Source organism: Gorilla gorilla, chromosome 7 (assembly GCF_029281585.2).
Source record: "Gorilla gorilla gorilla isolate KB3781 chromosome 7, NHGRI_mGorGor1-v2.1_pri, whole genome shotgun sequence".
In the NCBI taxonomy this organism is placed as follows: Eukaryota; Metazoa; Chordata; class Mammalia; order Primates; family Hominidae; genus Gorilla; species Gorilla gorilla.
In genome coordinates, this window is record NC_073231.2 from 49697060 (window position 1) to 49723761 (window position 26702).

Here is a 26702-nt window from a genome sequence, read left to right on the forward strand (position 1 = left end):
CAAAAATCACAGGCATTCTTAGACACCAATAACAGACAAACAGAGAGCCAAATCATGAGTGAACTTCCATTCACAAATGCTTCAAAGAGAATAAAATACTTAGGAATCCAACCTAAAAGGGATGTGAAAGACCTCTTCAAGGAGAATTAGAAACCACTGCTCAATGAAATAAAAGAGGACACAAACAAATGGAAGAACATTCCATGCTCATGGATAGGAAGAATCAATATCGTGAAAATGGCCATACTGCCCAAGGTAATTTATAGATTCAATGCCATCCCCATCAAGCTACCAATGACTTTCTTCACAGAACTGGAAAAAACTACTTTAAAGTTCATATGGAACCAAAAAAGAGCCTGCATCGCCGAGTCAATCCTAAGCCAAAAGAACAAAGCTGGAGGCATCACGCTACCTGACTTCAAACTATACTACAAGGCTACAGTAACCAAAACAGCATGGTACTGGTACCAAAACAGAGATATAGATCAATGGAACAGAACAGAGCACTCAGAAATAATGCCGCATATCTACAACTATCTGATCTTTGACAAACTTGACAAAAACAAGCAATGGGGAAAGGATTCCCTATTTAATAAATGGTGCTGGGAAAACTGGCTAGCCATATGTAGAAAGCTGAAATTGGATCCCTTCCTTACACCTTATACAAAAATTAATTCCAGATGGATTAAAGACTTAAATGTTAGACCTAAAACCATAAAATCCCTAGAAGAAAACCTAGGCATTACCATTCAGGACATAGGCATGGGCAAGGACTTCATGTCTAAAACACCAAAAGCAATGGCAACAAAAGCCAAAATTGACAAATGAGATCTAATTAAACTAAAGAGCTTCTGCACAGCAAAAGAAATTACCATCAGAGTGAACAGGCAACCTACGAAATGGGAGAAAATTTTCGCAACCTACTCATCTGACAAAGGGCTAATATCCAGAATCTACAATGAACTCAAACAAGTTTACAAGAAAAAAAACAAACAACCCCATCAAAAAGTGGGTAAAGGACATGAACAGACACTTCTCAAAAGAAGACATTTATTTATGCAGCCAAAAAACACACGAAAAAATGCTCACCATCACTGGCCATCAGAGAAATGCAAATCAAAGCCACAGTGAGATACCATCTCACACCAGTTAGAATGGCAATCATTAAAAAGTCAGGAAACAACAGGTGCTGGAGAGGATGTGGAGAAATAGGAACACTTTTACACTGTTGCTGGGACTGTAAACTAGTTCAACCATTGTGGAAGTCAGTGTGGCGATTCCTCAGGGATCTAGAACTAGAAATACCATTTGACCCAGCCATCCCATTACTGGGTATATACCCAAAGGACTATAAATCATGCTGCTATAAAGACACATGCACACATATGTTTATTGCAGCACTATTCACAATAGCAAAGACTTGGAACCAACCCAAATGTCCAACAATGATAGACTGGATTAAGAAAATGTGGCACATATACACCATGGAATACTATGCAGCCATAAAAAATGATGAGTTCATGTCCTTTGTAGGAACATGGATGAAGCTGGAAACCGTCATTCTCAGTAAACTATCACAAGGACAAAAAACCAAACACTGCATGTTCTCACTCATAGGTGGGAACTGAACAGTGAGAACACATGGACACAGGAAGGGGAACATCACACCCTGGGGACTGTTGTGGGGTGGGGGGAGGGGGGAGGGATAGCATTAGGAGATATACCTAATGCTAAATGACGAGTTAATGGGTGCAGCACACCAGCATTGCATGTGTATACATATGTAACTAACCTGCACATTGTGCACATGTACCCTAAAACTTAAAGTATAATAATAATAAAATAAAGTAAAAATTTTTTTAAAAACAAATCAATGAGAAAAAAAAAAAAAAGAAAAGAAAAACAAGGCAGGACAACGGCCACCTGGGAACAACACAGAGCCAGGGGATTCTCCCCAACCTAGTGAAGTGGTAAGTCAAAGAGCAACCCGGGGAAATCATGCTTCTCCCACAGCTCTTTGCGACCCTCAGGTCAGATCTTGTGAACCCACTCCAGCAGGGCCTTCAGTCTTCAGTCTGACAGACAGAGCTATGTAGAGTTTCAGCAGAGCAGCCACTCAGGCATGCATGGAGACCCTGGAGGCTTAGATACTAGGGCTTTCCAGCAAAAGTAGCTGCAGCTATGGCAAAGTAGGATGTTAGACTCCTGTACATACCCCTAGAAAAGAGGCTGAATCTATGGGGCTGAACAGCAACAGCCCACAGGCCCCATTTCCACAGCACCTCACAAGTTAAGACCCACTTACTTGGAATTCTAGCCAGCTACCAATAGCGGCATTGCACCTCCCTAAGAAGGCACTCCTGGGAGGAGGTGCGGGCTGCCATCTTTGCTATTCAGGCACCTTAGCCATTCTAGCCTTCAGGCTTTGGAGAGTCTGAGTCCACCCAAGGCAGAAGGGATTCCCACAGCACAGCACAGCCGCTCTATCAAAACATGGCCAGACTGCTGCTTTAAGCAGGTACCTGATCCCATTCTTTTTCGCTGGGCAGGACCTCCCAACCAGGGCCTCCAGCCACCCCCAACAAAGCCTTCCAGCTGACACAGATCTGAATTCCCCCTGGGATGGCACTCCTAGAGGGAGGGGCAGGCCACCATCTTTGTTGTTTGGGCAACTTAGCCATTCCAGTCTTTGGGCTTCAGAGTGTCTGAGGCAACCAGGGGCTGAAGTGGACACAACACAGCTGCTCTACTAAAATGTGGCCAGACTGTTTTAAGTGGGTGCCAATCCTGTTCCTGCTCACTGGGTGGGACCTCGCAACCACGGTCTCCAGCCACTCTCTACAGGTGCCTTTAAGCTGGCAACAGCTTTGCTGTTTCACAGCCTTCACTGGTAACACCTCCAGGTTTTGGAAAATCTGAGGTGACTAGGACTGGACCGGGCCCCAAGCATACCACAGCAGCCCTACAGAAAAGTGCCCAGACTGTTACATGGGTACCCATTCCCATATCTCCTCACTGGGCAGGTCCTCCAGCCCTGGGCCTCCAACCACCCCCTGCCAGAGCTACCGAGCCAGTACCAACTCAGTAACTCCATAGACAGAGCCTCTGGGGGCAACTGAAAGCCTCGTTGCCACTGCCTCTGCAATGGAACATGCCTTGCCACCTTCGGACTAACAAAGGAGCAAAGATCCCAAGTGCCTTATCCACACCTCCAGTGAGCTGCAGTCAACCTAAGGAGAAGAGGCCAACCAATTTCCCACAAGTCCCCCATACCCTACATAGCTTGTCACCAGACAGAAAACCCCTGGCTTGGACCCACAGCACAAACCTTCCATCTTGGGCTGACTGCACTGAGGAGTTGCTGACCTGCATCTCTCTGGGGTGGAGCCCCCCGGAGTCAAGCAAATGACCCTTGGCCACAACCACTACTATGATCTTTTCCTCTGCTGCCTCTAACCTGGAGAAGGGAAATAAACACTAAGACTGTCCCAGAGCTGCAGTGGGCAGCCCAGGAATGACAAGTTGTGAACTACAGCCAGTACTCAAGGGAGAGAGGAACCTACACTTTCAGAGCACTGACAGGGAACACAGCTGCAACTGTGAGAAAACATAGGGAAGCCACACAACCAAGCAAGAGTATACCAACTGACTGATAAGCCTAAATGTCATCTGCTGGATCATACCCCCAAAGCTTCAACAGCAAAAATATCTCACTAATATACCCCCACTGAAACCAGAGACAAGAAGTCAGCTTCAAATAAAGACCCTACACAAAGCCTCAGCCAAGTGAAAACATCCAGAAAAGAAGTCTATTGACTACACTCAATCTGCACTGCAGTTAAAGAAATACCCACATGCAGAGATGAGAAACAGCCAATACAAGAACTTTAGTAACTCAAATGCCAAGTGTCATCAAAAAGCTAATCTACCGTGATCAAGTAGGTTTCACCCGGGGATGCAAGGTTGATTCAACATATGAAAACCAATAAATGTGATTCATCACATCAACAGACTAAAGACAAAAACCACACAATCTTCTCAACAGATGTGGAAAAGGCTTTTGATAAAACTGAACATTCTTTCATGTTAAAAACTCTCAATAACCTAGGTATTGAAAGAACATACCTCAAAATAATAAGAGCCATGGCCAGGCATGGTGGCTCACACTTGTAATCCGAGCACTTTGGGAGGCTATGGAGGGCAGATCACCTGAGGTCGGGAGTTTGAGACCACCCTGGCCAACATGGTGAAACCACGTCTCTACTGAAAATACAAAAAATTAGCTGGATGTGGCGGTGGGCACCTGTAATCCAAGCTACTCGGGAGGCTGAAGCAGGAGAATCACTTGAACCTGGGAGGTGGAGGTTGCAGTGAGCCAAGATCGCACCATTGCACTCCAGCCTGGGCAACAAGAGCGAAACTCTGTCTCAAAAAATAAGAATAATAATAATAAGAGCCATCTATGACAAATGCACAGCCAACATCATACCGAATGGGCAAAAGCTGGAAGCATTCCCCTTGAAAACTCGTACAAGACGAGGATGCCCTCTCTCTCCACTTCTATTCAACATAGTATTGGAAGTCCTAGCCAGAGCCATGAGTCAAGAGAAAAAAAAATAAAGGGCATCCAAATAGTAAGAGCAGGAGTCAAACTATCTCTGTTTGCAGATGACATGATTCTATATCTAGAAAACCCCAGTGTCTTGGCCCAAAAGCTCCTTCAGCTGATAAACAACTTCAGCAAAGGTGCAGGATATAAAATCAATGTACAAAACTCACTAGCATTCCTGTGCACCAACAACAACCAAACTGAGAGCCAAATAAGAAAGGCAATACCATTCACAGTTGCCACCAAAAAAATAAAAAATAAAACACCTAGGAATACAGCTAACCAGGGATGTAAAAAACACTGCTCAAAGAAATCAAAGAAGACACAAGCAAATGAAAAAAATCCCATCATCATAAATAGGAAGAATCAATATCATTAAAATGGCTATACTGCCCAAAACAATTTACATATTCAACGCTATACCTGTTAAACTACCAATGACATTCCTCACAAAACTAGAAAAAATTATTTAAAATTTACATGGAACCAAAAAAGAGCCCAAATAGTCAAGGCAATCCTAAGCAAAAAGAACAAAGCTGGAAACATCATGTTATTCGACTCCAAACTATACTACAGGGCTATAGTGACAAAAACAATATGGTACCAGTACAAAAACAGACACACAGACCAATGGAACAGAATAACGAGCCCAAAATAAGGCCACATATCTTTGACTATCTGATCGTTGACAAAGCTGACAAAAACAAGCAATGGGGAAAAAAATCCCTATTCAATAAATAGAGCTAGAATAAATGACTAGCCATATACAGAAGATTGAAGTTGGACCTCTTCCTTACACCATATACAAAAATCAACTGAATACAGATTAAAGACTTAAATGTAAAACCCAAAGCTGTAAAATACTCTGAAAGACAACCTAGGCAATACCATCCTGGATCTAGGAACAGGCAAAGATTTCATGATGAAGACACCAAAAGCAATTGCAACAAAAGCAAAAACTGACAAATGGGATCTAACTAAACTTAAAAGCTTCTGTACAGCGAAAGAAACTATCAACAGAGTAAACAAACAACCTACAAAATGGGACAAAGAATTTGCAAACTATGCATGTGACAAAGGTCTAATACCCAGTATCTATGAGGAACTTAAACAACTTTACAAGAGAAAAACAAGCAACCCCATTAAAAAGTGGGCAAAGGACATGAACAGACCCTTCTCAAAAGAAGACATACATGTGGCAAACAAGCTTATGGCAAAAGCTCAATACCACCGATCATTAGAGAAATGCAAATGAAAACCACAATGAAATACCATCTCACGCCAGTCAGAATGGCTATTACTAAAAAGTCAAAAAATAACAGATGCTGGCGAGGTTGCGGAGAAAATGGAACCCTTATACACTGTTGGTGTGAGTGTAAATTAGTTCAACCATTGAGGAACTGTATAACAATTCCTCAAAGAGTTAAAAGAACTACCATTCGACCCAGCAATTCCATTACTGGGTATATATCCAGAGCATTCTACCATAAAGACACATGCACACAAGTGTTCATTGCAGCACTGTTCACAATAGCAAAGACACAGAATCACCTAAATACCAATCAATGACAGACTGGATAAAGAAAATGTGGTATATATACACCATGGAATATTATGCAGCCATAAAAAAAACAAGATCATGTCTTTTGCCAGAACACGGAAGGAGCTGGAGGCTATCATTCTTAGCAAACTAACGTAGGAATAGAAAACCAAATACCGCATGTTCTCATTTACAAGTGGGAGCTGGCCAGGCACGGTGGCTCACGCCTGTAATCCCAACACTTTGGGAGGCTGAGGTGGGCTGATTGCCTGAGCTCAGGGGTTCGAAACCAGCCTGGGCAACATGGTGAGACCCCCCACCCCCATCTCTACTAAATACAAAAAAAAAAAAAAACTAGCTGGGCATAGCAGCATGTGCCTGTAGTCCCAGCTACTCGGGAGACTGAGGCAGGAGAAAGAATTGCTCGAACCTGGGAGGCGGAGGTTGCAGTGATCCAAGATCGCACCATTGCACTCCAGCCTGGCAACAGAGTGAGACTCTATCTCCAAAAAACAAGTGGGAGCTAAATTGTAAGAACTTATGAACACAAAGAAGGAAACAACAGACACTGACAGGCATCTACTTGAGGGGGAGGGTGGAAGGAGGGAGAGGAACAGAAAAGATAACTATTTGGTACTGAACTTAATACCTGAGTGATGTAATAATATGTAATAACAAACCCCCATGACACGTGTTTATCTATGTAACAAACCTTCACATGTACCCCTAAACCTAAAACAAAAATTCTTAAAAAGAAAGAAAAACAAAAAAAGAGTAAAGTGTTTGTTTATCTGGCATCTTCCACTAATGCCCAACCTAATTCAATTTTCTTTTTCTTCTTTTTTAAATAGGCAAAATATTTAAATAATTCAAAAAATTAGAAAGTTATCAGTAAGAAAACTCTACCCTACTCCTATAACCCACTATCCAGCTTTTACCCTCCCCCATGGCCACAGGAATTCAGTTATTAGTTTCATGTGTACCCATCTAGAGTTTCTTCATGCAGATACAAGCAAACATAAATATATATTAGTTTTCACCATCTTTTATTACACAGATTGTGGCATACTATACCTCCTGTCTGCACCTTGTCTTTTCACCCAAAATAAGTCCTGGATATCTTTTCATTTCAGCATAGAAAGTACTTTATCATTCTTTATGATAGCTATGTACTATGCCATTGCACAGTATATTACAAACTCTATCAAAAGACACTAAAATTGTTTTCAATATTTTTCTATTACAAACAATGCTACACTTAAAAATTGTGTGCATATGTCACTTTACATGTATGCAAGTATGATAAATTTCTAGAAGAGGAAGCTCTGGGGCTAATATACATATATATAAAATACACATATATAAAAAATACATATATATACATAAAATACATATATATATATATTTGCAATATGGTCAAGCTACTTTCCACAGAAATTATACCAATCCATACTCTGATGAACGAGGTATGAAAGTATCTGTTTTCTCACACTTTACCAAGAGAGTATATAGTCATTCAGATTTTTGTTAATCTAGTAAATGAGGAATAATATCTCAATGTAGTTTTAATTGGAATTTTTCATGAATGAGGCTTAGCATCTTTTATACAACTTAAGGCCTATTTGTATTTCCTTTTCTACGAACTATCCTTATTCTCTTCCCATTTTTCTACTGGGTAGATGGTCTTTTACTTTTTGATTTCCAGAAGCTGTTTAAATATCAGAGGACTAGCCCTTTTTCTGTTATAAGTTTACAATTCTTTTTCCCTGTTAATGTTGTTTTTCTTTGTTATGCTTTTGTTGTGTGTGTTGGGATTTTTGCTTCTGTTTATTAGCATGCATTTTTATAGTCAAATCTACAATTGTTATAGCTTCTGGATTTGGAGTCATGGTTAAAAGGCTTTCCCCATTTCAAAGTTATAAAGGAATTCTCCGATGTTTTCTTTTATAGTATTTTACATTAAATATTTGATTCATTAGAAATTTATCCTGCTATCTGGTATCCTACCTAGAAGTATAACACGCTATCTTAAAGTATCCCAACTTTATAAGTTAACAAAGTTTTTACTGTTTTCATGCTGCGTATACTGGCTATTGCTTCCTTTTTTTTCCAATCAATTTCAAAAAAAAAAAAAAAGGACAGGCGCAGTGGCTAATGCCTGTAATCCCAGCACTTTGGGAGGCCGAGGCGGGCGGCTCACGAGGTCAGGAGATCAAGACCATCCTGGCTAACATGGTGAAACCCCGTCTCTACTAAAAATACAAAAAATTAGCCGGGCGTGGTGGCGGGCACCCATAGTCCCAGCTACTTGGAAGGCTGAGGCAGAAGAATGGCATGAACCTGGGAGGCGGAGCTTGCAGTGAGCTGAGATCGCACCACTGCACTCCAGCCTGGGAACAGAGCAAGACTCCATCTCAAAAAAAAAAAAAAAAAAATGTGATCTGTGTATTCATATGCCATACAGAGAAAAACTCGTTTATCGCCCTTGTGGTTTGTATGGGTGACGGGGAGAACTCTTGCGGAATATCCTTCCAAACTTTCTCCTGGCTTGGAAGAATTAGAACCCATATTTTGTCACATCAAAAACTGTGACACGACCAAAGACAAACACAACATTTCACATTTCTCCCAGGGTCTACCTCTGTTTCTACTAATATACTTCTGAAGATTTGACCACCACTTCCACAGAATGAAGATTTCATCTCCACAGAAGAGACCTCTTTTCTAGATCATGTGCCATGGTAGGACATAGCCTAAGACTGACCTTTGTGTGAAACCTATTATTGCCAATTAAAATTTATATATTTTGTTTCTTTCTAAATGGCTACCCAGTTTCCCCAACACTTAAAACAACTAAGCATAAAATCAGTAAAACTGTACAATATCTGAATGGCACTATCAACTACACTAAATTTCATTTATAGAATACCAGAACAACTGCAGAAACACATACATTTCAAGTGTACGTGAAACATTCATAAAGATGGACCATATGTTAGACAATAAAACAAGTCTGAATAAATTTCAAAAGACTGAAATCATAAGAGTATGTTATCTGAACACAAAAGAATTAAATTAAAAATCAACATTAAAATAACTACAAAAGACCCAAATATTTGAAAAAACACTTAACAGTCTAATCCTTTAGTAAAAGACAAAATCACAAGGAAGCTAAAAAATATTTTGAACTGGACTGGGCACAGTGGCTCATGCTTGTAATCCCAGCACTTTGGGAGGCCAAGGCAGGAGGATCACTTGAGGCCAGGAGTTCGAGACCAGCCTGGGCAACATACTGAGGCCTCATCTGTACAAAAAAATAAAAAATTAGCCAGACCTGATGGCACATGCCTGTAATGCTAGCAACTCAGGTGGCTGAGATGGGAAGATCACCTGAGCCCAGGAGTTCGAGGTTATAATGAGCTATGATGAGCCTGTCTCTATTTAGAAAGGAGAGAGAGAGAGAGAGAGAGAGAGAAAGAGAGAGAGAAAGAGAAAGAGAAAGAAAGGAAAAAGAAAGAAAGAGAAAGAGAAAGAAAGGAAAGAGAGAAAGAAAGAAAGAAAGAAAGAAAGAAAGAAAGAAAGAAAGAAAGAAAGAAAGAGGGAGGAGAGAAAGAAATCCTGTCATTTTCATTTGCAACAACGTGGATGAAACTGAAGAACATTATGTTAAGTGAAAAAAGCCAGGCCAGGCACAGAAAGACAAATTTCACATGTTCTCACTCACACATTGGAGCTAAAAATTGAAACAAACTCATGGAGATAGAGAGTAGAATAATAGTTACCAGAGCCTGGGAAGGGTAGCAGGGAGTAAGGCAGAAGTGGGGATGGTTAATGGGTGCACAAATGTATTTAAAATGAATAGGCTCTAGCATTTGATAACATAACAGGGTGATTAAAGTCAACGATAATTTACTGTGTATTTTTGAATAACTAAGAGTGAAATTGGAACGTTCCTAACACAAAGAAAAAATAAATACTTGAGGTGATAAATATCCCAATTACCCTTATGTGATTATCATACATTATGTATGTCTATCAAAACATTACATGTACTCCATAAATATATACACCTATTATGTACCCATAATAATTAAAACTGAAAAAAATTTTTAAAAGAAGCCAAAGAGGAAAAAACACCTGAAGGAGTAAAGGTAAAAATTACATTCACTTTCTCCTCAGAAACCATTCAAGCAAGAAGAGAATGGATTTGAGAGGCCGAAGGAGACGGATCACTTGAGCCTAAAAGTTCAAAACCAGCCTGGGCAACATGGTCAAACCCTGTCTCTATGAAAAATACAAAAATTAGCCAGGCGTGGTGGCACATGCCTGTAGTCCCAGCTACTCAGGAGGCTAAGGAAGGAGAATTGCTTGAACCTGGGAGACGGAGGTTGCAGTGAGCCAAGATCGGGCCACTGCACTCCAGCCTGGGCAACAGAGCAAGAATCCATCTAAAAAGAAAAAAGAACTCTGTCTCTACCAAATATACATATATATATATTAGCTAGCTCGGTGTGGTGGCACACACCTGTAGTCCCAGCTACTTGTGGGGCTGAAGTGGGAGGATCACCTGAGCCCAGGGAGTTAGAGGTTGCAGTTACCTGTGACTGCACCACTGCAGCACTCCAGCCTGAGCAACAGAGTGAGATTCTGTCTCAAAAAAAAAAAAAGAATGGAGTGAAATATTTAAAGTGTTGAGAGTAAAAAAAAGAGAAGAAAGAAAGAAAACACCACTCTGAATTCTGTACCCTGTGAAATTATGCTTCAAAAGTGAAGGAGAATAAAGATTTCCACAAACACTGGGGAAACTTGTTGCCAATAGACTTGCCTTGCAAGAAACGTTAAAATAGATTCTTCAAAGAAAAGGAAAATGTTACAGGTCAGAAACTTGGATCAATTAAAATATATAAAGAAAGGAAGAGCACTGAAAAAGGAATAATTGAAGATAAAAACTTATTTTTCTTATTTTTAATTGATTTAATTTTATTTAAATTAATTAAATATAATTTATTTTATTTTATTATTATTATACTTTAAGTTTTAGAGTACATGTGCACAATGTGCAGGTTAGTTACATATGTATACATGTGCCATGCTGGTGTGCTGCACCCATTAACTCATCATTTAGCATTAGGTATATCTCCTAATGCTATCCCTCCCCCCTCCCCCCACCCCACAACAGTCCCCAGAGTGTGATGTTCCCCTTCCTGTGTCCATGTGTTCTCATTGTTCAATTCCCACCTACGAGTGAGAACATGAGGTGTTTGGTTTTTTATCCTTGCGACAGTTTACTGAGAATGATGACTTCCAATTTCATCCATGTCCCTGCAAAGGACATGAACTCATCATTTTTTATGGCTGCATAGTATTCCATGGTGTATATGTGCCACATTTTCTTTTTTATTATTATTATTATACTTTAAGTTTTACGGTACATGTGTGCAATGTGCAGGTTAGTTACATATGTATACATGTGCCATGCTGGTGTGCTGCACCCATTAACTCGTCATTCAGCATTAGGTATATCTCCTAATGCTATCCCTCCCCCCTCCCCCCACCCCACAACAGTCCCCAGGGTGTGATGTTCCCCTTCATGTGTCCATGTGTTCTCACTGTTCAATTCCCACCTATGAGTGAGAATATGCAGTGTTTGGTTTTTTGTTCTTGCGATAGTTTACTGAGAATGATGATTTCCAATTTCATCCATGTCCCTACAAAGGACATGAACTCATCATTTTTTATGGCTGCATAGTATTCCATGGTGTATATGTGCCACATTTTCTTAATCCAGTCTATCGTTGTTGGACATTTGGGTTGGTTCCAAGTCTTTGCTATTGTGAATAGTGCTGCAATAAACATATGTGTGCATGTGTCTTTATAGCAGCATGATTTATAGTTCTTTGGGTATATACCCAGTAATGGGATGGCTGGGTCAAATGGTATTTCTAGTTCTAGATCCCTGAGGAATCACCACACTGACTTCCACAATGGTTGAACTAGTTTACAGTCCCACCAACAGTGTAAAAGTGTTCCTATTTCTCCACATCCTCTCCAGCACCTGTTGTTTCCTGACTTTTTAATGATTGCCATTCTAACTGGTGTGAGATGGTATCTCATTGTGGTTTTGATTTGCATTTCTCTGATGGCCAGTGATGATGAGCATTTTTTCATGTGTTTTTTGGCTGCATAAATGTCTTCTTTTGAGAAGTGTCTGTTCATGTCCTTTGCCCACTTTTTGATGGGGTTGTTTGTTTTTTTCTTGTAAATTTGTTTGAGTTCATTGTAGATTCTGGATATTAGCCCTTTGTCAGATCAATTAAAATTAAGACCAATTAAATATAATTATTACAGTTAATTGATCTTAATTTTAATTGCTCAAGATAACAGTTCAAAATAATAGGACAATATATTTGATTATGTATGCTTATGTGTATATATTTGTATGCTTATGTATACTCAGTACAAGTGAAATGAATGATAGCAATGATACAAGGAATGAGAGGGAGGAATCTGGATTATAACATTCCACAGAATGTATCACAAAGAGTTCAAAAATAAGAATTTTTAAAATCTAACACTTAATAGTTACGTTAAACACAGTGAGAACGTGTAACTTACATTTGATTGGCATCCCAGAAGGGAAAGAAACACAAAATACAGTAAAGAAAATGTTAAAAAAGTTAATGGCTGACAATTATATAGAAGATAATAATCCACAGAATCAAGAGGACCAACAAATCCTAAGCAAGAGAAATAAAATCTACATCTAAACATATAATTAAACTGTAGAAACCCACAGATAAAGAGAAAAATCTTAAGAGCAGCCAGAGGAGGAAAAGACAAAACACTTTCAAAAGAGCGGCAATGAGACTAAAATCTAACTCCTCCAGAGCAACAATAGAAACCAAAAAACAATCAAATATAATATGCAGAGAGAAAATAACTACTCATCTAGAATTCTATAGCCACTAAAATATCTCTCAAGAAAGATAATGAAATAAAGACATTTTCAAACAACCAAAAATTGAGAGGTGATGTCACCAACAGCCCGTCAATAGATGAAATTCTAAAAGGCAGACCTCAGGAAGGCAGAAGTAAAGTAATTCTAGGGCCGAACATGGTGGCTCACACCTATAATCCCAACACTTTGGGAGGCCAAGGTGGGTGGATCACTTGAGGTCAGGAGTTCGAGACCAGCCTGGCCAACATGACTAAACCCCATTTCTACTAAAAATACAAAAATTAACCGAGTGTCATGGCACATGCCTGTAATCCCAGCTACTCAGGAAGCTGATGCAGGAGAATCTCTTGAACCAAGGAGGTGGAGGCTGCAATGAGCTGGGAAGGCACCACTGCAGGCCAGCCTGGGTGACAGAGCAAGGCCCTGTCTCAAAAAAAAAAAAAAAAGAAAAGTAATTCTAGGTAGAAGTCCTGAGATTCAAGAAGAAATAAAAAATAAAGAGAGTAGTAAATATATGGGTAAACATAAACAAAATTTAGTAGAATTTAACTACATAAAATAGAAAAATACATAATAATATCTAGTGGGATTAAAAACAGGCATTAAAATGACAACAATATAAATATATTAGTTGGGAGCATAGCAAATCGAATTATATTGTTTTGAGGTCTTTAAATTATCAATGTTAACAGCAAAGGTTTTGTTTTACTTTATACTTGGAACAATTTAAGACCGCACATTATGCACTATACTTCTAGGTAGGATCCAGCATATTGGAACAGACCAATGCTCCCGGCAAAGCAATTAGAGAAAGTACAAACTGGGCTGATATATCTACAAATGCTTGTTGCTTGGAAATATTTGCTGATTCTACTACTCAGAACAAGAGGTTGAAAACCTGGATTCTGCCCAAGCAAAGGGCTGTTGTTAGGCAAGAAGAGAGGCCTAGTTCAATAGATTATAGTACATCCATACTAAAGGATACACCATGCAGCCTTTAAAAAGAGCAAAGCAGTTTTGTATGAACTCACTTCAGAAGATCTTCAAGATGTTTAAGCTAGGTTTTAGAGGTCTGTTGACTGAGGGGCCTCAACTCAATCAATTTTTCCAACAACGTATGTGCCAAATTTTGAAACTACACCATAGAGGCTAAAAGCTAAGCAGAAAGTCTTGAAAAAGCAAAACAGGCTTTCTGGTAGTCTTGTGGTGCCCAGATAAAAATTAGTGTTCAGGACTTGTGGAGGTGAGATGACCACACCAAACTCTCAGTTCCCTAGAGACTACAAACCAAAGCAGATTGAACCTTAGTCTAAATGCCTACTAGAGAAAAAGCAAAACAGTAGCATTTGAAACTTCTATCATCTTTTGTATACAATGTGTAATATTCAATCAAAAATTACTAGGTGTATCAAGAGACACTGAAAATCAAGGCAATTTGGCCTTTCTTTTATAATACAATTTATAACTTATAACACAATGTACCTTAAGGTCCTCATTTCAATGCTGATGAAAATAGTTCTGTAGATGTGCAAATTTTCCATTATTAGAATGGCAAGTAACAGAGAATTTACCATATTTCTAAATTCCTTGCAAAAGCAACTTTTATCTTTCTTCAATATTACAACTACATAATTCTCAATATTGCTCATACAGAGTACTCATTTAATCTTACCTATTACATATGTATTTGTTCATCAGCACTTTTACTGTATTTCTTTAAACATTTTCGTCTTATGGAGAATGTGCAGTTTGAAAGTTGACTTCTAATACCAACAACTAAAGCACTTTTTTTCCAGCTTTTCCTAAAACCTATAAACTTCTTTCTCACTGCACATTCTGTTTCTTTTACATATTAAAAACATAATAACTATAGCTTCAAAAAGGCAAAATATGTGAAAATACTTTGAAAACTATAAGTCTCCACATAAATACAATGGCGTTATTCCCATTAATTAATATAAGAAAAGCCTGGAATTTTTTTAATACATTCAACCAAGGATCATGAATTGCTTTTTAACAGGACAGAATCAAAAGCAGAATCACTTAAAGTAATAATGGAGAAGTCATAAAAAATTAAATATACAGAGAATCATGGAATTCTGAGGGCCTATTTAGAGTCTCGTTTCTCTACCTATAACAACATGATTCTTAAAGTTGCTTTAGTTCTATGACTCTGTACCTAGCTAACCACATAGCTACTGCATTATTGCAGCAAAAATTTCATTTAGTTAAATCAATGATAAGTATCAAAAAAGTGAGTACTCTCTCAGTTACAAGTGAAATGCCATATTTACACAATCAGACTTAGAATATACACAGAAGATAAAAGTTCTGTAAGACATAGAAATGTCTTTTTCCTTCTCATGAAAACTGAGTTGATATCAGAAAAAACCTAATTAGATAAATTTAAACATTTTTATTAATGAACCTGGAAAATTCTGACGGTATGGCAATGACTTATATTAGCACAATAGTGAGGAGCAAGTAACCTTTGTGCTTCATGCAAATAAGGGATCTTTGTACATTTGACTACCCAGATAAGATACAAAATGGTAGCTTCTGTTTGGAAAAAGAAAAACAGTGGTAATGATTACACATGTATGCTCACCTTGTAAAAACTCCTCCTTGCAAGCAATGAAGTAGAAGAAAACAATGCTGACTTTCTTGGCCTGCTTTCTTTAAATCAGCCTTGAACCAAGAATAACTAAAACACTGAGCCACAAGTGTTCCAAAAAGCATAAAGCTTAATGCTAAAGCACTAAAAACATACTGTCCTTCATGGAAAAATCTGACAGATACCCATATGTCCACAATTAAATCAGTTACATAGATTATAATGCCAAGAACTGACATCATAAAATTCTGTTTAGTATATTTCATTATGAATGACTATAGCTTTTTGTTATCTACTTTTTTCTCCCTCACAAAAAGGGAAAAAAAGCCGAACAAATATTAGTATACCCTTTGGTATAGCATTGAATTTTAATTTCTACTCCCTAAATCTATTTAGAAGAAAGAATAAATATTATGAAATGGGAACACTAACACTAAAGTGACTAATTTTGACTTTCTTTTCTAAATCTCTAATCTAGGTCCAATGTTACAAGGCTTTAATCAATCTTCTGTTTCACAACGATCTTCATTACAGATGACAAGACCTAAAATAAAACAGATATTTAAGTTCCAAAATATCTTAAGTATAATATTAAAAACCCTTGGCAATGATTTTATCAAAGCTCTACTTTTCCTAAAAATAATATATTGCCACTAAATACAGTTCTTATAATAGCTTTGGGAAAGTCTCAGAAATATACTTGATAGTTGATAACTTCCTCTCAGACTATTTATCTTTTAAAAATATGACCTACCCACAAAGAAATTTATCACATGACTATTTATAGTGGCAAATTGGAAACAACCTAAATATTTCAACATAAGGAAATGGTAAAGTAAATAAAGGTAGATCCATAAAATGGAATATTACAAAACTACTAAAATATAAGTAACAAAGGTGCAATAGTTGTAAAAATTCTTAATATGCTTTTGGCCCAGCAATTCCATCTAGGATTCTATCCTAGGGAAATATTCAAAAATGTACAAAAAGATAATCTTTGCAGAGCCTTTTTTATAAGAGCGAAATATTGAAAACTACCTAAATGACAATTGAGAGGCCTAGTTCAATAGATTATGGTACATCCATACTAAAGGATACACCATGCAGCCTTTAAAAAGATTAAAGCAGTTTTGTATGAACTCACTTCAGAAGATCTTCAAGATGTTTTAAGTGAAAAAAGCAAATCCCAGAAAGATAAATACTGTATACTATTTATGGTTTTTAATTATACATGGAGAGAGGAAGGCGGTTGAGAGTAGGAAGCAAATGCAACTTCAGTTCTTTTCTCTCTATACTGCTACATTTTTTTGAGGTTTTTTTTTTTTACAACAGACCTGTACTGATGTTGTTAGGTATATAATTTTTTAAAATAAAAATAGTAAATGATACTCATGCAGAATCTCGATGACTGGAGAAAATGTTTATGCTACTAATGAAAGCTAACATTTACTTACCACTATGTGCCAAGCACTGAGCAAAATGTTGTATATAAAACGCCCCAATTTAATTCTTCTATCACTTAAAATGTAGATTCTACTATTATTATTACTATTTTATAAACATAGTCTGAATGAACACAATCTGTATACAAGATTTGTCTGACTCAGTGGTGGTTTTTTGGTTTGTTTTCCTAATTAATTGCCAACATTTCACAAAAAACGCAAATGTTTGACTGCTAACAAAAAACAGAAAGATCTTCTATACTAGATTAGTCCTTCATGAGCAGTGGCTGCCTCTTTAGGTGGGGCATGCTCTCTCCTGTTCATCACAGTAGTCATCTGGCCCATTTCAGGCATTTCAACAGCTGGGTCTCAATGTTAATGCAGCTACCTACTAGCTGTGTGTCCCTAAATGTATTCTTTTCAGCCTTATACTTTATTTTCTTCATCTAAAATGTGGAGAGAATAATGGTATATACCTTACAGGGTTGTTGTGAAGGTCAAGAAAGATAATACATGTAATACATATAAACCCCTAGAAAAGTACTTGGCACACAGTTAGGGCCCAGTAAATGTTAGTTATCATTATTACCTTGCTAACTGCTTGCCTGGCCTCTGTAAGCATATGAGTTTGCAATGTCTGACTTGACTTCATATAATGTTAAGTGAAAAAGTACTGTGGTATGATCTTGAAGGTAAGGAGGAATAAATGAGCTCTGGAGCCCTGATGCAACAGGACTGGAGTTCTTACAAGAAGAGGAAGCAACACCAGAGAAAAAGCCATGTGAGGACACAAGAAGGCAGCCATCTGTAACCCAAGGAGAGAGAACCTCACCAGAAACCAACCCTGCTGGCACAATGATCTTGGACTTCCAGTGTCCAGAACTGTCAAAAAATAAATTTCTATTGTTTAAGCTAACAAGTCTGTGGTATTCTGCTATGGCAGCCAGACCAGTTAACACACTATGTTTCTATAAAAAAATTTATTAAACACACCAAGGTGAATGTTTACTAAAAACACACACACAAACCAATACTTACTGTGTTCTTATCATTTTATCACTTATAAGTATTTTGCTAAAAAGTCTTCAGAATAATATTAAAAGGTATTTCATTCTTCTCACGGAATAAAGCAACAGTTATGATCACTGCTTCTCCTGTCAAGAATGTTGTGGCCAACAGGACAGAAAAAAACAGTTTAAAAACTGAGTTTTTACAATCTAGTGGGACATGAATTTCCCTGCAGCAGGTTTCTTATGCTAACATGAAAGACCTCAAGCCAACATACACATGGGGTTTAGGAGGATGAGATTAATCGGGAGGTTCTGCTCAACTGAACTAATTAAATATTTACTTAGAAACTACCATGTGCTGTTTTAGGCTTTCCTGGATATATCAAGTGATGAGAGACAAATATTCCTGCCCCTGTGGAACTTATATCCCAGCACAGAAAGATAATCAAGGGGTATCTCAATTACAATGATTTGATCTTTATAAATTATATGAATGTATTATCACATGCACCTCAAAAATATGTACATCTATTATGTATCATTCTTAAATATAAAATTCAAAATATAGTCAATTAACAATAAAAAATAATTAATAAATCAAATATATGAGAAGGTGGTAAGTGCTATGGAAAAAATAAAGCATAGTAAGGAAGATCAGCGATTACAGTAGAGATGGGCATATCATGGGCTGCAACATTAATTAGATTAGTCAGGGCAGGACTCACTGAGAAGGTGGCATTTGAGTAGTGAAATTGGCCATGTGCATATGAGATGGAAAAGCTTTCCAGCTTGAAGGAACAGCTAGTTCAAAAGTCTAATGCACTAGATTTTGAATCCTTCAAAAACAAAAGTTTCAAAAAATATTGTCAGAAATTCCTTAGCATGGTTCTATTGGATATGTTTAATGTGTATACAAATCCTGTTCTAATATCATTCTTAAAAATATAATTTCTTAAGCTTTACTAAGAAAAAAATTGCTTATATAGGAGAATAGATGGTAGTAATAGTAGCTACTACTTCTAGGTGTTTACTAAAAGTGAAGTTTTTTGGCATAAATTATTTCATTTAATCCTCACAAATCCCTGTGAAAACAGTATTATTGACTCCATTTTGTAGACCAGAAAACTGAGGCATAGAGGTATTGGGTATTTAGGTGAGTTTTCTCTAATGAGTAAAATCTGTTTGCCTCCAGTGCTTAGGTCCTACCCACAATATACTTACACAGTATCTGAAGAGAAACAGAAAACATTTATAGCTGCGTGAGTATAACACTTAGGCACAGCAGTCTATAGATTTGAGATAGAATACACATTATTATTGTATATTATTCTTTTCTGTAGTGAAATTAAAGGGAGAGGGGAATATAGTTAGAATTGCAAATGATGTGATCTAAACCTTTCTAAACAAAAATCTTAGCCAGGTGCAGTAGCTCACGCCTGTAATCTCAGCACTTTGGGAGGCTGAGCCAGGCAGATCACTTGAGTCCAGGAGTTCAAGACCAGCCTGGGCAACATGGTGAAACCCCACCTCTACAAAAAAAATACAAAAATTAGCCAGGCATGGTAGTGTGCTCCTGTAGTGTCAGCTACTTGGGAGGCTGAGGTGGGAGGATCATTTAAGCCCAGGAAGTGGGGGTTGCAGTGAACTGATATGGCATCACTGCACTCCAGCCTGGGCAACAAAGTGAGACCCTGTCACAAAACAAAACAAAAAAAGATTTTTTTTATTTTTTTTTAATCTTTAACTTATTTTCCACTGCTTTTTCTCAGGAAAACTTTATAGTCTGAGAACATGTTCAAAAGAATAAAACTTGACTAAAACACAATAGTTAAGCTAAAATTTTGCTTTAAATAATTTTAAATATAGATAATTTCCTTAAAATTACAGACTATATACTTCAGTATTCCATATGTGCATTTCTTAATCTCTCTACCCATAAAAAGAGCTTCCTTTACCTGGCAAGAGTAATAAAAATAGTAGTAGCAGGTTTGGGTTGTTTGTTTGTTTGTTTGTTTAAGAGACAGGGTCTCTCTATATTACCCAGGCTGGTCTTGAATTCCTGTGCTCAAGTGATCCTCCCACCTTAGCCTCCTGAGTAGCTGGGACTATCAGCACAGGTACCATACCTGGCCAACACTAGCAGTTTTGAGTCAACTTTTACAAGATGGAAAGAATAATTTCCAAGAAACAGAAACTGTTACTGGCAGAACATTAGATGCAATAGATTAATCTAATATGGTAATATCCATATTCCTAATTTAGTCAGGCAGAACATAACACCAAGTAGAAGGAAACCTACATAGCAAGCTAATACATATGGTGGATCTGATAAAGAGAGCCTGCAGGTCTTTCAATAACCACATAGTTGTATAACTTGTATTAAGAATAGTTCATCTCTATCTCTATGGTTGATCACTATTCCAGTACCACCTTAGGTAAAATAATGCCACCTACAAAGTTTGGCTTCATAGGGGACTTCTTACACTTACTGACTTAATAGGACAATGATATAGTCTGAATATATGTCCCTACCAAATCTCATGTTGAATTGTAATCCCCCATGTTGGAGGTGGGGCCCGGTTGGAGGTTTTGGGTCATAGGGGTGTATCTCTCATGGTTTGGTGCTGTCCTCACGATAGTGAGAGAGATCTGGTTGTTGTAAAGCATTGCATCTCCCCCACTACTCTCTTTTTTGCTCCTGCTCTCTCCATGTGAGACACCTGCTTCCTCTTCACCTTCTGCCATGATTGTAAGCTTCCTGAGGCCTCCCCAAAAGCAGATTCTGGCACTTTGCTTCCTGTACAGCCTGAAGAACCATGAGCCTATTAAACTTATTTTCTTATAAATTACCCAGTCTCAGGTATTTATTTCTAGCAATGCAAGAATGGCCTAACACAGAAAATTGGCACCAGTAGTAAAGTTTTGCTATAAAGATACCTGAAAACATGAAAACAGTGTTAGAACTGAGTAACAGGCAGAGGCTAGAAGAGTTTGTAAGACTCAGAGAAGAAAGGAAGATGAGGGAAAGTTTGGAGCTTCTTAAAGGTTGTGACCCAAATGCCGATAATGATACGGACAATGAAGTCCAGGCTGCTGATGTCTCAGATGGAAATGAGTAACTTATTCAGAAGTGGAGCAAAGATCACCCATGTTATGCCTCAGCAAAAAGCTTGGCTGGACTGTATTTGTGCCCTAGAGATCTATGGAAGTTTGAACTTCAGAGTGATGATTTAGGGTACCTGGCAGAAGAAATTTCTAAGTAGCAAAGCATTCAAGACATGGACTGGCTGCTTCTAACAACCTATGACCAGATGTGGAAGCAAGAAAATGACTGAAAATTTGAATTTATATTTAAACAGGAAGCAGAGCATAAAAGTTTGAAAAATGTGCAGCCTGGCCAGGTGAGAGAGAAAGAAAAAGCTTCTTCAGAAGAGGACTTTAAGCAGGCTGTACAGCAACCACTTGCTAAAGATATTTGCAAAACTAAAAGGGATCCAAGTGCTAATATCAAAGACAGTGGGTTCAAGTGATTCTCCTGCCTCAGCCTCTCCAAGTAGCTGGGACTACAGGCGCACACCACCAAACCGAGCTAATTTTTGTATTTTTAGTAGAGACGGGGTTTCGCCATATTGGGCAGGCTGATTTCGAATCCTGACCTCAAGTGACCCACCCACCTCGGCCTCCCAAAGTGCTGGGATTACAAGAATAGGCAACTGCGCCTGGTCCTCGTTTCTTATAAATTACCTAGTCTCAAATATTTCTTTACAGCAATGCAAGAATGGCTTAACACAAACGGTTTCAATCCAATTCCAAATACCAACCTAGCTATGTAGCTACCTGGCTGCGAGCCGAAATACGTAACTTTTGCCCACTGTACAACTATCTGAGATAAAGCAGATATTTAAAGAAATTAAGACTAGGAAACTTTCCCTTGTCAACCAAATATAACACATATAAAATATAGACTTACTTGTCAAATATAAAAAGCCATCTTTGACTCAAAGTCCCTTCTGGAAAAATCTTCATCTTGTGAATATTTTACTTCTTCACTAAAAACAAGTATAATTAAAGGATGTGTAAACCTTTAAGATCGAATACTAAAATGAAACTGAAATCACCTGTTAGTCATATGTGGCATTTTCTAATTTAGTGATAAGAGTCTGTGTCATTGTGAATACAGTACACCCTTTTATAACTATCTCATTGAGAGGAAGAAATAGCATAGGTCCTTTCATAGGCTGACTAGGTTCCAAGCTTTCACTGTATTTGTCAAATAAGTCAAGAAAATACAATTTGTCTCACAACATATCCAAAGGGATAACATGTCATGTTTGAAAAGGAGGTTCTTAAATTTGAAGTACTCTAACAAAGTATCATAAACTCAGCCCTACCTACTTTTCAACCTTATACCTTCTCAAATCTTATGCCCCAAGAGCATATGATTGTTGGTCTGTATTCCCAAAATAAGCACTACTTTTCTTCCATTTCCAAGCCTTTGCTCAAGGTTATTTACTGCTGTCTAGAATAACTGCCATCTATCTGATGAAATTCTGTCAATCCTTTAAGAATCAGCTCAAAACCCACCATCTTTAGGCTTTCCCAGATCATCCCAATATGTTTCTCCCCTTTCTCCTTGCAATCTCATCACCTCAGCTGTACTTCTCTTCTAGTATTTACCCACATATGCTTTTTTTTAAGAGACAAGGTCTTGCTCCATCACTCAGGCTGGAGTGCAGTGGCACAATCATAGCTCACTATAACCTCGAACTCCTGGGCTCCAGCACTCCTCCAGACTCAGCCTCCCAACAGTGCTAGGATTACAGGCTCATGCCACCATACCTGAACCCATATATACTTTAAAAGTATCTCCTTCATGGTTACGACCCTCTAGAAAGCAAAGATTATCTTATTCATTTTTAACATGCCCTCAGTATGTCTACAACATTACTTTGCATGTTGTAAGTAGATAATAAACTATTGTAAGTGTAACTGAACAGAACGTGAAAAATATTTGATCTGATTTCTTGGAGAGGAACTTAAACTTCAAGTCACATTTCTAAACATATTCACAAAGACTTAATTTTGTATCTTTTTTTTTTTTTGACATGGAGTCTCACTCTGTCACTCAGGCTGGAGTGCAGTGCCGCGATCTCAGCTCACTGCAACCTCCACCTCCTGGGTTCAAGTGATTCTCCTGCCTCGGCCTCCCAAGTAGCTGGGATTACAGGCACCCGCCACCATGCCCACCTAATTTTTGTATTTTTAGTAGAGACAGGGTTTCGCCATGTTGGTCAGGCTAGTCTCCCAAAGTGCTGGGATTACAGGCGTTAGCCACCACACCCGACCAAAAAATATATCTAACTGTCCATAGGTTTCTTTACCTGGATATACCACAATTACCTCAATTTTATCTCATCTAAAACATAGTCACTATCTACCTTCTATTTGTACTCTTCTTCTAGTATCTCCTTGTATGGCCCTATGCAAGTTGCCTTACTTTTAAATCATTTGGCCTATTCCTTCATCTGCCAAATGAGGAGCTTGGCAATTGATTAAATGGAATCCAGAAGGAAAGTGCAAGTGAAAGTTTAATTTTTAAAAAAAGCTAATGAAGCTGGACCTTGTCTCTCATCATATGCAAAAGCCAACTCAAGAAGGATTAAACGTAAGACCTTAAACTATAAAACTACTAGAAGAAAATATAGGTAAAATACATAAGGACATTGGTTTAGGCAAAGATTTTGTAGCTAAGACCTCAAAAGCACATACGACTAAAATAAAAACAGACAAATTTGACTATATTAAATGAAAAAGCTTCTGCACAGCAAAGGAAACAAACAGGGTGCAGAGACATCTGCTGAACAGAAGAAAATATTTGCAAACTATTCATCTGACAAGGGACTAATATCCAGAACATACAAGGAACTCAAACTCAACAAGAGAAAACACAAATAATCCCACCAAAAAGAGGGTACAGAACATGAATAGATGATTCTCAAAAGAAGATATACAAATGGCCAACAAACATATGAAAAAATGCTCAACATCACTAATCATCAGGCAAATGCAGATCAAAACCATAATGAGATATCATCTTACCCCAGTTAGAATAGCTGTTATTAAAAAGACAATAACAGATGCTGGAGAGGATGTAGAGAAAAAGGAACTCTCATACACAGTTGGTGGGAATGTAAATTAGTACAACCGCTATGGAAAACAGTACAGAGATGTATAAAATACACACACACACACACACACACACACACAGAGAGAGAGAACTACCATATGATTTAGCAATCCCACTACTATTTGTATATCAAAGGGACAACTGCACCTGCATGTTTATCACAACATTATTCACAATAGGAAAGATATGAAATCAACCTAAAAGTCCATCAACAAACAAATGGATAAAGAAAATGTGATATATACACACAATAAAATACTATTTGGCCATAAAAAAAATGAGATCATGTCATTTTCAGCAACATGGATGGAACTAGAGATTATGCTAAGTGAAATAATCCACACATAGAAAGACAAATATCACATATTCTCATTCATATGTGGGAGCTAAAAAGTTTATCTCAGCCAGGCATGGTGGCTCAAGCCTGTAATCCTAGCACTTTGGGAGACCAAAGCAGGAGGATCACCTGAATCGCTTGAGTTCAAGAGTTCAAGGTTACAGTGAGCTATGATAGTACCACTGCACTGCAGCCTGGGTGAAAGCCAGACCCTGTAAGTAAATAAGTAAGTTAAGTAAGGAAATTAATTAAGCTAAAGAATAAAAGAAGGGGAGTGCCCAGATTCTCAGGAATCTGGTGCAGAAATTACTGTTCCATCCTCTTCTCCAGGGTTCACTGACTTTCCAGCAGAGTTCTTAAAAAGGGAAGATGTGCATAGCTTCCCGCCTGAATAGCTATTAATTGATGGCTATGATAAATACATATTGACAGATTGAAATGCCTGATGTAGGAGATTTGGTTACTTTAAGTATTTTTTTTTGAAGGGTATACTGTTTAACTTCCCATTGCAACAGGGGATATAACTTATATGATTATTTCAGCGATGGTTTTTTGAATATTTTTCCATTAAAAGTACAACTGTGTGAAACAAGGCAAAGACATTTCTCACACACAAAGCAGATGTCATTAGCCACTCTGATACACTATGCTGCTGATTCATAAAATAGGTAAGAGCAGATCGTTTTCTTCATCAGAAATATCTGGAAAAAAAAAAGCCACCAAGCACTGTATGTGTCAATTTCTCACCTTTTTAAAAAAAAAAAATAGAGTGGGCTGCTACAGTGGATATGTTCTACATCTCTTTGGGGCAGTGATTACATACAATTGTCATAACTCAATGGAACTGTCTACAGGATCTGTGTATTTTCTTTTAAGTAATTTATAACTCAACTTTTTTTATGGGAAGCTGTAGTTAACACTGGATAGTTAATACTTGGCTGATTAGAAACCGACTTGTTACAGAGAAAATGACTCCCTTCCATCTTGGGCATAAAATGGCTCCAAAAGACCAGCCTAGCTCTCTGGGCAGGCGGGTAACACTGGCAGGCAGAGGCATGCTCCTTGAATCTTACTGAGGGGGACAAGTGTTAGTGCGAGGCAGGTAGGAGCAAGGCCGCACACACAGACCCTGTCATCTGGGCAGCCGCCCAATCCCCGTTTTTCATTTGTAACAAAAATAGTGTCCACCTCTTAAAAATGTTCTGAGGACTAAGGGAGTTAAGTCGGATGTTTGTAGAAAGCACTTAGGCATAGTAGGAAGTACTAAGTAAATATGTCTTACCACTATTTATTATAAAAGATGAACAGGCTGGCCCAGCGCGGTGGCGCACGCCTGTAATCCCAGCACTTTGGGAGGCCGAGGCGGGCGGATCACGAGGTCAGGAGATCAAGACCTTCCTGGCTAACACAATGAAACCCCGTCTCTACTAAAAATACAAAAAATTAGCCGGGCCTGGTGGCGGGCGCCTATAGTCCCAGCTACTCGGGAGGCCGAGGCAGGAGGATGGCGTGAACCCGGGAGGCGGAGCTTGCAGTGAGCCGAGATCGCGCCACTGCACTCCAGCCTGGGCGACAGACCGAGACTTCGTCTCAAAAAAAAAAAAAAAAAAAAAAAGATGAACAGGCTACTACTATACACACACACACACACACACACACATACGCACGCACACACACACAGAGCCACTGCCTAAAAATCTGGCAATCCTTCCTGAGATTTATTACTGAATAACGAACGGTTACCAAACCTGTCTCCCAAATCACAAGACTCTTCCAGATTAAAATGTCTCTCGCCCACTTGGATCCACTCGCCTGTCTAGGATACAAACCCGTGAGGCACCAGCCCCCGTGACAGAGCCAGATTCCAGCTTCGCCTCACGCCACCTCACGCCTCGCGCCAGCCTTCCCACCACTGCCCGCGCAGCCCGCGCGGCGTCACGTGCCCTCTGGTTCCGCCCCGCCCCCCCCGGCCGAGCTGCCGGATCCCCGCCCCGGCTCGCCCGCG

At 38.5% G+C, this 26702-nt stretch overlaps 1 protein-coding gene across 9 annotated transcripts in view; it reads right to left on the reverse strand.

Annotated features, from left to right (window-relative positions):
• The window catches only part of XKR9 (XK related 9), an 80417-nt gene extending 53720 nt beyond the window's left edge, over positions 1-26697 (reverse strand). For 2 of the 9 annotated variants that reach the window (XM_055349611.2, XM_055349613.2), the window contains exons 1-3: positions 26527-26697; positions 22144-22222; positions 15716-16265 (exon numbers count right to left, since the gene is read on the reverse strand). In XM_055349611.2, the coding sequence (XP_055205586.2) occupies positions 15716-15987 (272 nt within the window). In that variant the 5' untranslated portion in view covers positions 15988-16265; positions 22144-22222; positions 26527-26697. Of the gene's footprint in view, positions 1-15715; positions 16266-22143; positions 22223-25979 lie in introns of all 9 variants that reach the window. The other 7 variants (XM_055349612.2, XM_055349617.2, XM_055349608.2 and 4 more) reach the window with 6 other exon arrangements.
• Between the last annotated feature and the right edge of the window lie 5 nt (positions 26698-26702).